General features: G+C 41.4%; 1 protein-coding gene across 1 annotated transcript in view; it reads left to right on the top strand.

Annotated features, from left to right (window-relative positions):
• The window catches only part of ACTN3 (actinin alpha 3), a 71103-nt gene that overhangs the window by 18995 nt on the left and 37580 nt on the right, over nt 1–14528 (top strand). Inside the window, exons 2-3 of the mRNA XM_075837392.1 lie at nt 2040–2154; nt 7185–7304. Of these exons, the coding sequence (XP_075693507.1) occupies nt 2040–2154; nt 7185–7304 (235 nt within the window). The remainder of the gene's footprint in view (nt 1–2039; nt 2155–7184; nt 7305–14528) is intronic.

Here is a 14528-nt window from a genome sequence, read left to right on the forward strand (position 1 = left end):
GCATCGGTCTAGGTGGAATGTATGCAATAGATGTGGGTTTGCCAGTATAACTTATGTTATGCTAAATCGGGATCTGCTATGAGAGCATATGATTTGACTACAATCCCCATGGTACTGCTGCTGGATAAGTGTTACTGTCATAGTGGTGATAATCTCTCCTGCACAGTAACAATCCAGTCCATGCAGCGATAATCTAGAAGGTATGTAATCATCTGGACTGTGATGTAAGTCAGGCTCTGGCAATGGTGGACACACAAAGCCTGTGGTGGCCATTTGAACTGTGCTTCCTAATTTAATGAATGACATATACAGGTTTCTGATGAGTAATACCCTAGTGACATTATAGAGGATGGAAATACAGTGAGTTAAATCTATACATTGTCTACAATAAAGAACTTTTCAATGACTGAAGTAGAGGTGTCATGTGGTATGCAGTGTCCTAAATAGACCATCATTGCTATAAAATCTGCAGGAAGATGTTACCAGCACATTGCAGACAGTAATAGGATCTCCCACCTGTCCTTCCATTTGGTATGGGATAGCCAAGCTCCCTCATTCCAAGATGATGTACAGTGAACAGCCCATAAAACCTCTTTGGGACTCTCCAGGATATCGTTACCCTGAAAATAGCTTTCTTGGAAGCTGACAGATTTGTGGGGTTGGCCAGAAGCCTGAAAAAAAAGGGATTTTTAAAGAAGCATTGCTGTTAGTAGCAATGTTCTCAAGATAGATGTAATAATAGAACCCCGGCTAAAAAAAAGAATCGATAAATAGAATCAAGACATAAAATTTTATTTGTAATTTTAAATTGCAAAAAAAAGAAAGGTTTCCACTCTGATTGTAATAGCAGTGGTCAAGTAGACAACAGGCATGGTAGAATGGTTTGGTAGAATGGCAGCCGAGTTTCAGATAATGTATCCATTAATGATTTGTGACATTCTAAGGCTTCATGCACACCACCGTAGTTTTTATCCGCAATTTCAGATCTGTAATTGCGGATAAAATACTGACACATTCATTTCTATCGGCCATGGACACCTTCCCTTACATTTACTGGTGTGTCCAGGCCGTAGAAATAAGCCGCAAAAAATAGGACATGTTCAAATTTTTGCATTTACAGACTGTGCTCCTATGATTATCACTGTGAGCACGGTCCGCAAATGAGGATGTCACTCCACGGCCCCGTAGTGCATGATACAAAGACACCGATATTCACATCTGTACTCTGTATTATTGTATATTGGGTCATTATTCTTATACCTGCCCAAGTATAAGTGACACCCCCCCACCCCACCGTCACCACAATCTAAAGTTGCTGGCTTATTTTACCCAGCCTGGCAGTGTGACAGTGGGGTTCACTGACACCTGCCCAGTTTGAAAAGTAGGAGATTTTTTTTTAATGTTTTGCTTTATTTTAGTGCAATTAATAAAAGTTACTTTTTATATGAACAAATAATTACATACTCATAATCCATAGCCACACAATTTTCCCTTTTATCCCTTCTCCCAGTACATAGTCATGGCACATATTTGCGCCCTATCGCCCTATCACTGTGATTTACACGCATTAAGGTAAATCATGCCATTTCTATGGAGACCTTACAGGATGGATATTCTGGAATTGGGCCAGGGGGAAGGGTGGCAGCACTACACAGCTGCCCACAGTTGTCAATATTTTGTGAGACGGACCTGAAGGTGCAAGTAGTGTAACAGTAGGGAGGCAATTTGAGCTCCTTATGGACCCTTTCCGTTATATATGCCAGGGGCGATGATAAGTGGTGACTAGTAGGGCATGTGCCCCAGGTACTCAGTGCTAGGCGGGCACCCACAAGCCATTATGCCTTGGTCAGAGTTTTTAAATACAGGGCTAGGGAAGGCAACTAAATTTTTACTCTGGGTAAAGGAAGGCCAAGGTTTGACTCTGGTATATGCTCTGGGCCTGTCATGTTAATATAATTTATTAGTAATTATTTAAAGTTTATATTTAATCAATATTAGTAGCATGATGGATAAAAACATTATTTATTTTCTCTCCACAGACCTTCACAGCCTGGTGCAACTCTCACCTTAGGAAAGCTGGTACACAAATTGAGAACATTGAGGATGATTTCAGAAATGGCTTGAAACTGATGTTGCTGCTTGAGGTTATCTCTGGTAAGTGCTTTACAATGAAACACTTGACAGAAGTGATATAGTAGGCTATAGTTTTGTGTTTTTTTATGTTCTGAATCAGTCATAATTCATTATTGTTATTACACATATGTGCACTAAGAAACTCTTTTAATTAATTTTGAATTATTTGCCTGGGCTCTTGATAAGTTAGAGACCTTGGCATTAACAATGTGACAACCTGTTCACAGCATTCAGACCCCCACCATTCAGGTCTTTATGATACGTCTAATTGACACAAAGGAAACTTTTAGGCTGGGTTCACACCTGGCGGAATTTCACTTAAATTCCGCTGCGGACACTCCGCAGCGTTAATCCGCAGCGGAGCCGTTTCTGCATTGACTTCCACTTCTATTTAGAAGTGTTCGTTTAGACGATGCGTAACATTCCGCTGCGGAGCATAGGCTGCGGAGCGGAATTTGGTGTCCGCAGCATGCTCTGTCTGTTGCGGAGCAGTGGCGGACTCATGGCGGAATTTCTCCATTGACTTCAATGGAGATTCTAAATTCCGCAATGAAGTCCGCAGCTGTCATGCACATGTTATGTGTGCTGCGGATACGTCTTGCTTTTTTGCCATGACATTTCTTCATTCTGGCTGGACCTATGTATTTCTAGGTCTACAGCCAGACTGAGGAAGTCAATGGGGCTCCCGTAATGACGGGAGCGTTGCTAGGAGACGTCTGTAAATAGTCACTGTCCAGGGTGCTGAAAGAGTTAAGCGATCGGCAGTAACTGTTTCTGCACCCTGGACAGTGACTACCGATCCAAATATACAGCTATCTGTAAAAAAATATAAGTTCATACTTACCGAGAACTCCCTGCTTCTGTCTCCAGTCCGGCCTCCCAGGATGACGTTTCAGTCTAAGTGACGGCTGCAGCCAATCACAGGCCAAGCACAGGCTGCAGCGGTCACATGGACTGGCGCGTCATCCAGGGAGGTCGGGCTGGATGCCGAAAGAGGGACGCGTCACCAAGACAACGGCCGGTAAGTAAGAAATTCGTTTACTTTCACTAGGGAAAGTGCTGTCCCTTCTCTCTATCCTGCACTGAATAGGGAGAAGGGAAGCACTTTTCCCGCAGTCCGCAGCAGCTAGTCCGCATCAATTTACTGCACATTTTGTGCAGATCCGCAGCAGAATCTGCAACGCAGATTCTGTGCGGCATTGATGCGGACAGTTGCGGAGGAAATCCGCCACGTGTGGTCATGCCCTTAGGCAGCAATCACAACATTTTTTAATTGACACAAGATAAAATAAATATTTGGGACAGACCTGCATAGTCACTGCAGCTCTGTGTTACAGAGTGGGAGGCACTTTGTATGTCACCATACAGTGCCTTTGTACAGCACCGTATTATAGAGATATTTTCAATTTCTGTGTTTTACGTCATGCGGTGGAACATGCCAAGTTTTTTTTGTTGAAAATTCTTTATATGTCTCCATAGGAAATTATAGGCATACGGAGGTGCAGTATGGCCACAAAAAGTGTTATGAGTGCCACATTATTGCTCTGTGAAACTCAGGGGTTGTACGGAATCGTTCTTTAGTTGTGTGCATGAGCTCTAAATGTAAATCCAAAACACACGTGCTAAATAGCAGAAGAGGCAGACTACAATAGTGGTGTCAACTGAAAAAGATTGACTAACGTCCCATGCAGTTAAGATACAGTAGAAATGTCATGTGTTGGGTATGCTAGAGCAATAAAGAAACAACTTGAATACCTTTATTTAGAGTCTGACCTGGTGTTACAGTCATGATTGGCGCGTGTTCGCATTTTGGTCTGGTATTAATCAATCCCCCCCCACAGGAAGTACTTATAAAATTAAACCATCCAAACAATTTATTTGACAATTGACTGGCAAAAGATTTCTTACTAGTTCAATCATGTGATTGCGCTGAACCAGTTAGCCAATACATCCAGCATGCATTCACCTCCAAGTCAGGAGTTCAGGAGTTTGTTCAGGGGGTCCAATAATTTACATTGATAAACAGAGTCTCTTTCAAGGCTATGTGAACCTTTGAATGGCATTTTTTTTAATAAAAAGGTCAGTCAGTGTCATTGGTGCAACTTTCTAAAAAATGTTTGTAACTTTTTGAGATACATTTGCTCTGTATACCCTATACAGAGCAGCTGTATCGTTCGCTAAATCCTGCTCCCCTCAGGTCCGTGGGACTGACGAGTTCAGTGAAAGCGGGTCCTGCGGGTGTCTGACATGCAGGATCCATCTGTAATCTATCACATCTAAGTTCATAATTTAGATGTGATAGGTTACAGGTGGATCCGTATTGAGAATACAGAGCAGCTGTATCTCAAAAAGTAAAAATCATTTTTAATAAAAACTATTTATAAAGTTGCACCAATCACACTATATATATATATATATATATATATATATATATATATATATATAAAAGACAAAAAATAGGCAGCACTCCATTTTTTGTCTTATATACCATTGGGATTGTGGTCTTATCCCGTTGGCTTGCACCCACAGCATAGCGGTGTGGCTGGATCCATTTGTTTATATATATATATATATATATATATATATATATATATATATATATACACTACCGTTCAAAAGTTTGGGGTCTCACTTTTATATTTATCAAATGAGTTTCAAAATGACTAGAAAATATAGTCATGACATTGACAAGGTTAGAAATAATGATTTTTATTTGAAATAAGAATTTTCTCCTGCAAACTTTGCTTTCGTCAAAGAATGCTCCATTTGCAGCAATTACAGCATTGCAGACCTTTGGCATTCTAGCTGTTAATTTGCTGAGGTAATCGGGAGAAATTTCACCCCATGCTTCCAGAAGCCCCTCCCACAAGTTGGATTGGCTTGATGGGCACTTCTTGCATACCATACGATCACGCTGCTCCCACAACAGCTCTATGGGGTTGAGATCTGGTGACTGCGCTGGCCACTCCATTACAGATAGAATACCAGCTGTCTGCTTCTTCCCTAAATAGTTCTTGCATAATTTGGACTTGTGCTTTGGGTCATTGTCCTGTTGTAGGATGAAATTGGCTCCAATCAAGCGCTGTCCACAGGGTATGGCATGGCGTTGCAAAATGGAGTGATAGCCTTCCTTATTCAAAATCCCTTTTACCTTGTACAAATCTCCCACTTTACCAGCACCAAAGCAACCCCAGACCATCACATTACCTCCACCATGCTTGACAGATGGCGTCAGGCACTCTTCCAGCATCTCTTCAGTTGTTCTGCGTCTCACAAATGTTCTTCTGTGTGATCCAAACACCTCAAACTTCGATTCGTCTGTCCATAACACTTTTTTCCAATCTTCCTCTGTCCAATGTCGGTGTGCTTTTGCCCATATTAATCTTTTCCTTTTATTAGCCAGTCTCAGATATGGCTTTTTCTTTGCCACTCTGCCCTGAAGGCCAGCATCCCGGAGTCGCCTCTTCACTGTAGACGTTGACACTGGCGTTTTGCGGGTACTATTTAATGAAGCTGCCAGTTGAGGACCTGTGAGGCGTCTATTTCTCAAACTAGAGACTCTAATGTACTTGTCTTGTTGCTCAGTTGTGCAGCGGGGCCTCCCACTTCTCTTTCTACTCTGGTTAGAGCCTGTGTGTGCTGTCCTCTGAAGGGAGTAGTACACAACGTTGTAGGAAATCTTCAGTTTCTTGGCAATTTCTCGCATGGAATAGCCTTCATTTCTAAGAACAAGAATAGACTGTCGAGTTTCACATGAAAGCTCTCTTTTTCTAGCCATTTTGAGAGTTTAATCGAACCCACAAATGTAATGCTCCAGATTCTCAACTAGCTCAAAGGAAGGTCAGTTTTATAGCTCCTCTAACCAGCAAAACTGTTTACAGCGGTGCTAACATAATTGCACAAGGGTTTTCAAGTGTTTCTAATCATCCATTAGCCTTCTAACACAGTTAGCAAACACAATGTACCATTAGAACACTGGAGTGATGGTTGCTGGAAATGGGCCTCTATACACCTATGTAGATATTGCATTAAAAACAAGACGTTTGCAGCTAGAATAGTCATTTAGCACATTAACAAGGTATAGAGTGTATTTCTGATTAATTTAATGTTATCTTCATTGAAAAAAACTGTGCTTTTCTTTAAAAAATAAGGACATTTCTACGTGACCCTAAACTTTTGAACGGTAGTGTATATATGAAAATGCCATTCAAAGGTTTACAAAGCCATCCGAAAAATCACACGACATTGTGGTACGTTTTTCTGGCAGAATTTCTGCTGCGTAAAGCAGCACCAGAAAATGTTGTAAGAAAACGTTCATACTTTTTCACCCCCTCTTGCCTGCGCATAGTCCGGCCTCCTCGGATGACGTTGCAGGCCATGTGACCGCTGCAGCCTGTTATTGGCTGCAGCGGTCACATGGGATGAAACGTCATCCCAGGAGGCTGGACTGGAGAAGAAGCAGGGAACTAAGGGAAGTATAAATTATATTTTTTTTCTTACTTGCGATTTTTGCGGCGGAATTGCTGCACAATTTCTGCACAAGATTCTGCCACAAATGTCGCAACACACACCACTTTGTTGCGGGTTTAAACACCCCATTGAATTTAATTAGGAAAACACGCAACAGAAGAGCAGCGATTACGCAGCAATTATGAGATGCTTCGGTTGAGGAAACCGCACCGCAGGTCAATTTCTGTGCGGTTTTTTTCGGCATTTTTTTTTCCGCTGTGTAAGGATAAGATTTGTTGAAATCTCACCCACACTGCTGCTACTGTAATACGCTGCGGATTTTCCGCAATTAATCCGTTGCGGAAAATCCGCAGTGTTTACGTTGTGTGTGTTCGTACCCTCAAGGCTAGGGCACTGCGACATGGAATTGCCTATGATTCCTAGTAAAATCGTAACATTATCGCGATTTGCGTCCAACTTCAGCTGTTCGCTTTATAAATGATTACAGTACTATAATAACTTAAACTTTATCAGGTTATTTCTCCTTCTAACCTCACTAATTTTCTAACAATATATTAATGTTTTTAACTTTTTTTTTACAGGGGAGAGACTGCCTAAACCAGACAAAGGAAAAATGCGCTTCCATAAGATCGCAAATGTGAACAAGGCTTTGGACTTTATTGCCAGCAAAGGAGTGAAATTGGTTTCTATTGGTGCTGAGGGTGAGTTGCAGCTCAGGAGGAACAAATCATTGACAATAATATGACTATATCCACTAATATGCTGGGGATTTAGGTGCCAAGTGAAAAGATTAGACTTGGATTTGGCCACGTGATCAGATTTCCTCTATTAGGGTTCACACGTAGCAGAAATACTGAGGATTTTTCGCAACGGATTTAAATGCGGAAAATCCGCAGCATAATACAATAGCAGCGGAGTAGATAAGATTTCAACAAATCTCACTCAAACGCTACATAAATGATGAGCGGAAAAAACACTCAGAAACTGACGTGCAGTGCGGTTTTTTAATCCGCAGTATGTCAAATATATTTGCGGAATCGCTGCATTTTTGTAGCAGGTTTTCCCCATTGAATTCAATAGGGAGGTAAAACTCGCAACAAATAGCAGATGTTGCAATGTTTGCGGTGGAAATGCTGCAATTCCACCGTAAAAATCGCAACTCTGAAAAAAAAAATCTTATACTTACCCAGAATTCTGGGCTTTTTCATCCAGGCTGGCCTCCTGGGATGATGTTTCACCCCATGTGACCGCTGCAACCAATCACAGGCTGCAGCGGTCACATTAATATGAAACTTGATCCCAGGAGGCCGGGCCTGCAGGATGGCAGAGGGACGTGTCGCCCATGGCTATGTAAGAATGAAACATTTTTTTTCTATGTGCAGTTTTCCGCAGTGGACATTTTGGTGCGATTTTTCGGCTGGAATTCCCTGTGGCCACCAGGGCGAATACGCTGTTTACTCTTATGCAGCGTATCCGCCCCATGTGAACATAGCCTTATAGCTTGTATATGTGGTTATACTGAATACTGAAAACTAGCTAATGCACATACATAACAATTCTTTCCACTCACAATGAAAACACAATATATTTTGTTTGGGTATGTGTATAAAAAAAAGTCATAGCTAAACTGGAGCAGGTTTAGAAGTGACAAAATGAATTTAGGGAATCAGTGTAATTACTGTACCAAGAAAGATATACCTAATCCTATAACTATAAGGGCACGTTCAGACGTGGTGGAATTCTGCTGCGGACAGTCCGCAGTGAAAGTCTGTAGCAGCCAAAGGGTAAAATCTGTGATATCCGCCCCGTCTGAATTATCTGTCACATCTGCAAATTTTGCTGCATATTCGTTGCTCAATTGACGCGAATTTGCAGCAAAATCTGAAGCGGAAATTTTTCGTTACGTCTGAACGTGGCCTAAGGTCACATTCAGACATGACGGAATTCCGCTGTGGACAGTCCTCAGTGGAAATCCGCAGCAGCTTTTTTTTTCCCCTTGGTTTTTATAACTTTTTAGGTAACTTAGTTTAGACATTGTGGAAAATTTGGACTGCGGTGCGGAATTTACACTCCGCTACATGCACAGTCTGTTGCGGAGAAGCAGCGGATTTTCACTGCGGATTTCAGCTTTTGCAATGCAAAGGCTGAAATCTGCAGCAAGTCTGCTGTGAAATCCACCACGACTGAGCAAACTTTGCTGCAGATTCGTTGTGTAATTGCCGCAAATTTGTAGCAAAATCTGCAGCGGAAATTTTCTGCTACGTCTGAATGTGGCCTAAGGCCGGGTTCCCACGGGGCGGATACGCTGCGTAAAAAATTACATAGCGTATCCGACCTGGAACCCGCAGTACATTCCGTCCGAAAAATCGCACCTCATTGAGGTGCAGTTTCTCAAACGGAACTTCCCCTGCTGAAGAAAGCTGTTTATACTTACCCTCGCAGTCTTCTCTGCGCGTAGTCCGGCCTCCTACGATGACATTGCAGGCCATGTGACGCTGCAGCCTGTGATTGGCTGCAGCGGTCACATGGGATGAAACGTCATCCCAGGAGGCCAGACTGGAGGAAGAAGAAGGGCGTTCTGAGTAGTTATGGATTTTTTTTTGTTTTCCGTAGTTGCGATTTTTGCTGCGTAATCGCTGAGAATACCCTGCAAAAGTAGCAACACTTGACTTTCTGTTGTGGGCTTTGCATCCCCATTGAATTCAATGGGGAAAACCTGCAACGGAAAATCAACTAAAACGCAGAATTTAAATCCTGCACCGCACGTCAATTTATTAACGTTTATGCTGCAGGTTTTTTTCACAGCATAAGGGGGGATTTACACGAGTGTGTGCGTTTTTGCACTTAACAGCTCCGTGTGGCATCACATAGGATGTGCGGCTGCGTGATTTTCGCGCAGCCGCCATCATTATGACACTCCGTGGTGCTTTTCTGTTTCCAAACATACTTTTGACTGCTGTTGCGCGAATAACACGCGTCCCACGGAAGTGCTACCATGTGGTGCGCATGATTTTCACGCACCCATTGACTTCAATGGGTGCGTGATGCGCGAAAAACGCAGAAATATAGGACGTGTCATGAGTTTTACGCAGCGCAGCGCAAAAATCACTGACAGTCTGCACTGCCCCATAGACTAATATAGGTCCGTGCGAGGCGCGTGAAAATCACGCACGTTGCACGGACGTATATCACGTTCGTGTAAATCCGCCCTTAGCATGAGGTTTCCCAAATCTCATCCACTTTGCTGTTACTGCAAATGCTGCAGAATTTCCGCACACAATTCAGTTGCGTAAATTCTGCAGCGTTTACACTACGTGCGAACCTGGCTGTGGACGCAATCATGGCCCAAAATATATTAGACTGAAATTTGTAATGGGTATGTCAACCGATACCCGCCCAGATCCTCATCATAGGTTATCGATATATCGGGGAGAAGGAAGACACAGAAACCATGCTTGTAAACTCAAATATTCTTCTCTGATGTTTATTGATCAAAACAATTACAATAATATCTTTCGAAAAAGGAGTAGCTTGATTCCAGGCAATCGTTTACAATGTTTACAATGTGACGTTAATTTGGATTTGATTTAGCCAATAGCATACAGTGACAATATGTTTTGTTCTGAACCAATGATTTACCATGATTTACCCAAAATATACCACGTCATAGATGCTAAGAGTCAAACTACCCCCTCCCTTATAGTAAACAGAACCATTCTCCAGACCCTCAGGCCTCATGCACACGACCATCAAAAATTTCCGTAATTGCGGACCGCAATACGGTCCGCAATTACAGACCCATTCAGTTCCATTGGCCGCAGACACCTTTCCGTATCACTACGGATAGGTGTCCATGCCGTAGAAATGTACCGCAAAAGATAGAACATGTCCTCCTATCTTTTGTGTTTTACGGGCTGTGCTCCCATATTTTGTATGGGAGAATGGGCCGAAAATGAGGCTGCGGCGGTAATCCGCAAGGGCCGTGTGCGTGAGACCTAAAGGATAATAAGCTCTTTTTCACACAACAAAACGTGTAAATATTTAGCTATATTCTCCAGAGCAAGAGAGAGAGTAAATATAAAAATGCAGCTTAGGGACAAAAAAAACGAAGAATTGTTTCAGACAATGCGGACATAGCTGTATTAGCTTTAAAGCAACATGACTTATTAATCTCAAAATGGAACCTTCAGGCCACAATATGGATTCCAAATATCCAATATGGACGCCCCACATACAAGATGGAATCTACACAAAATGTCATAATTTAAACATCTTTTAATCACTTCCACATTTCCCACCTTTTGTTTTTTTGAGGACATTTTGTATCCAAGCCAGGTACTTAACCCTTCCCCGTCCCATGATGAAAATACACGTCATGGAGTGGGGTGTGATGTTTTGAGTGGGCTCACGTGCTGAGCCCGCTCCATACATCGCATCTGTCAGCTGTGTTTTACAGCTGACACGCTGTTCTAACAGCCAGGAACAGCGATCATGCTGTTCCTGGCTATTTAACTAGTTAAATGCCGTGGTCATTAGTGACCGCGGCATTTAAACCGTTGAAAGAAGGAGAGGGAGGGCCGCTCTGACAGCTCAACGGCCCCCCACAGTGTGATCGCGGAGGTGCCGATGGGTGTCATGGCAGCCCGGGGGCCTAATATTCTGTCTGTGGCAGGGGTTAGCAGAAGCCTGTGAAAGTGACAATATACTGCAATACATTAGTATTGCAGTGTATTATACCAGCGATCTAACAATCGCTGGTTCTTGTCCCCTAGCGGGACTAAAAGAAAGTGTAAAAAAAGTAAAATAAAAACCCCCCTTTTGCCATTTTTCCTCAAGCACAATGTAAAAAAAGAATTGGTATCGCTGTGTCCGTAAAAGTCTGAACGATTACAATATACCATTATCTTACTCGCATGGTGAATGGTGTAAAAAAATAAACATTTTAAAACACCAGAAAGGTTGTTTTTTGGTCACCTTAGTGCTGAAATTTTTTTTAATAAAAAGTGATCAAAAAATTGTATTTACCAAAAAATGGTACCAGTAAAAACTACAGCTCGTCTGCAAAAATTAAGAACTCCCACTGCTCAATCGACGGAAAATAAAAAAGTTAAATCTCTCAGAATGTGGTGAAACAGAACAAATTTTTTTAACAAATAGTTTTTTCTTTGTAAAAATAGTAAAATATAAAAAAAACCTATATAAATTTGGTATCACCGTAATTGTATTAAGCCGCAGAATAAAATTACATTGTCGTTTTTACAGCACGGTGAAAGCCGTAAAAACAAAACTTAAAAAACAATTTAGGTATTTAGATTTTTTTCCAAATGCACCCAACAAAGAATTTTTTTTCCACTTCCCAGTATATTATATGGTACTTTAAATGGTGCCAATAGAAAATATTAAAAGTTCAAAAACCCCCCTCTCGCACTTTTTTATCAAGCACAATGTAAAAAAAAATAATTGATATCGCCGAAAGTCCGAACTATTACAATATACCATTACTTTACTCGAACGGTGAACGGCATAAAAAATTAAAAAATTTAAAACACCAGAAAAGTTGTTTTTTGGTTACCTTAGCGCTGAAAAAAAATGTAATAAAAAGTGATCAAAAATTGTATTTACCAAAAAATGGTACCAGTAAAAACTACAACTCCTCCCACAAACAATAAGCCCTCACACCACTTTATTGACGGAAAAATAAAACCGTTATGGCTGGTGGAAGTCGGGGAGTGAAAAACTAAAACATAAAAATGAAAAATGTCTGGGTCGTTAAAAGGGTTAAAGAAGGTACCCCCTTGAAGGCCTAACCTTTTCCTTCCCATACTTGGTCTATGTCATACTTGACCTGCATAATGCAAAAAGGTCTATATAATGGCAACATGCTGGGCCAACTACTTGGCACATGCCCCCTTTGGTAGCATAAAACATCAAAACATAATCTATAACATTGTCAAATATTTCAGCTAATTTTTCTATATTATGCACATTCTTTACTGTTAAACCTACTAATGTTAGCGATAATCCAAACTTGTCCTGCCACAGCACATGTATTGGCCATAATAATTGTGTTGCACTGTCAATTACTGTCCTAATGGGAAATTTACCGCTGCAGATATAACAGGTCGTGGGCAGCATCTTTCTCATACTTAAAAATACCCAGGTAACAAAACATCAGGGTTCTCATTGCTGCCATGTATTTCTTATGAGTGACAACAACCAGTGACCCTCACCTCATAATTCCACACAATAAAACACCTAAGATTGTAATTTGCAGTACCATGGCATATTTACATACATTATAATTATAAACCTCAAACAATATAAACAATTAGGCCTCAACTAATAAAATAATACTATCACCAATCCCAGTATTTCCACTCAGGTTTGTGTCCCATCAGTTTGTTGCCAAATCCTGTACATCATCATCCTCTTCTGTCTTCTGCACTTCACTGACTGTCACTCTAAGGGTATGTTCACACGAGGTCATTACGTCCGTACTGTAATCATGTTTTCAGTACGAGACAGTTGTCCGGCAGCGAGGCAGGGACTCCTAGCGTCGTACATAACTATGATGCTCGGAGCCCGGCTCCCTGCACTGTGTTCGGTCCGGTACTTGCGGTTGAAATACGTCCGTCAATTACGGACGTAATGACCTCGTGTGAACATACCCTTAGGGTAACCCACACAGTTGTGGAGTCAGACTGTAAGGTGGTATCCAGTCAGGGATTTATTATTACCCACCTTCTGGTCACTTACTTGTCTTCCGCTGTAAACACTTGGATGCTGCTGACTGATTCACGCAGGTCTTTGGCCTTTGCTTTACTTTGACGATTGCTGATGTCAGCAGGACTTGGTTTGGTCCTTCTTATATGTCAGTCACTGTAGATTGTTAGTGTATGTCACCGGGCTGTACACAGCACCTTATACTGTGAGCCTGATGTGAGTTCCCTCGTAGGTGGATTAGTGGAGTTTTATTATGACTGCCACAAACCCTCCACATCAAAATCCTCTTCCTATGGCAAGTTGCTTGTCTGAACAACTGCTTAGAATTGTGACACTGCCGTCAGTGCATGACAAGCCCGTTGTATTGGCTCAGGCTGTGCCTGCCGCATCTCAGTGATGGAGTTCGTAATTTTAAAGTCTTTTAGTTCAAGTTTATTGGCACTTGCATCGGACTCAACCCTTATCAATTGTTAAAATAAATGTTCATCTGCTAATAACAACATCTTCATACTCTATAAAAGTTGTTCAATATAAAAAAATAACAAGCCCTTAAAGAGGCTCTGTCACCACATTATAAGTGCCCTATATCCTATATAAGGAGATCGGCGCTATAATGTAGGTGACAGTAATGCTTTTTATTTAAAAAAAACTATCTGTTTTCACCACTTTATTAGCGATTTTAGATTTATGCTAATGAGTTGCTTAATGCCCAAGTGGGCATGTTTTTACTTTAGACCAAGTGGGCGTTGTACAGAGGAGTGTATGATGCTGACCAATCAGCATCATGCACTCCTCTCCATTCATTTAGTGCATAGGGATTCTTTTAGATCAGTATGTGCTGTCTTATACTAACACATTAACGATACTGAAGTGTTTAGACAGTGAATAGACAGTCCACGGGATGTCTATTCACAATCTCTGCACTTCGTTACTCTGTGGTAGTTACAGCAGAGGAAGCGTAATCTCGCGAGATTACGCTGCAGATGACAGGTTACAACGAGATTACGCTTCCTCTGCTGTAACTACCACAGAAACAGTAACGAAGTGCAGAGAATAGGGCTTAATTTTTACCGGACAAGTTATACTTTCTAATGGTACTATTTAATATTATGTGTGATGTACTGGGAAACTAAAACAAAATTCAGAATGTTTGAAAGAAACAAAAAATGTTTTACATCGCAATATTGTGACCCCCATAACTT

The sequence above is a fragment of the Rhinoderma darwinii genome, chromosome 9 (assembly GCF_050947455.1).
Source record: "Rhinoderma darwinii isolate aRhiDar2 chromosome 9, aRhiDar2.hap1, whole genome shotgun sequence".
NCBI lineage: Eukaryota > Metazoa > Chordata > Amphibia > Anura > Rhinodermatidae > Rhinoderma > Rhinoderma darwinii.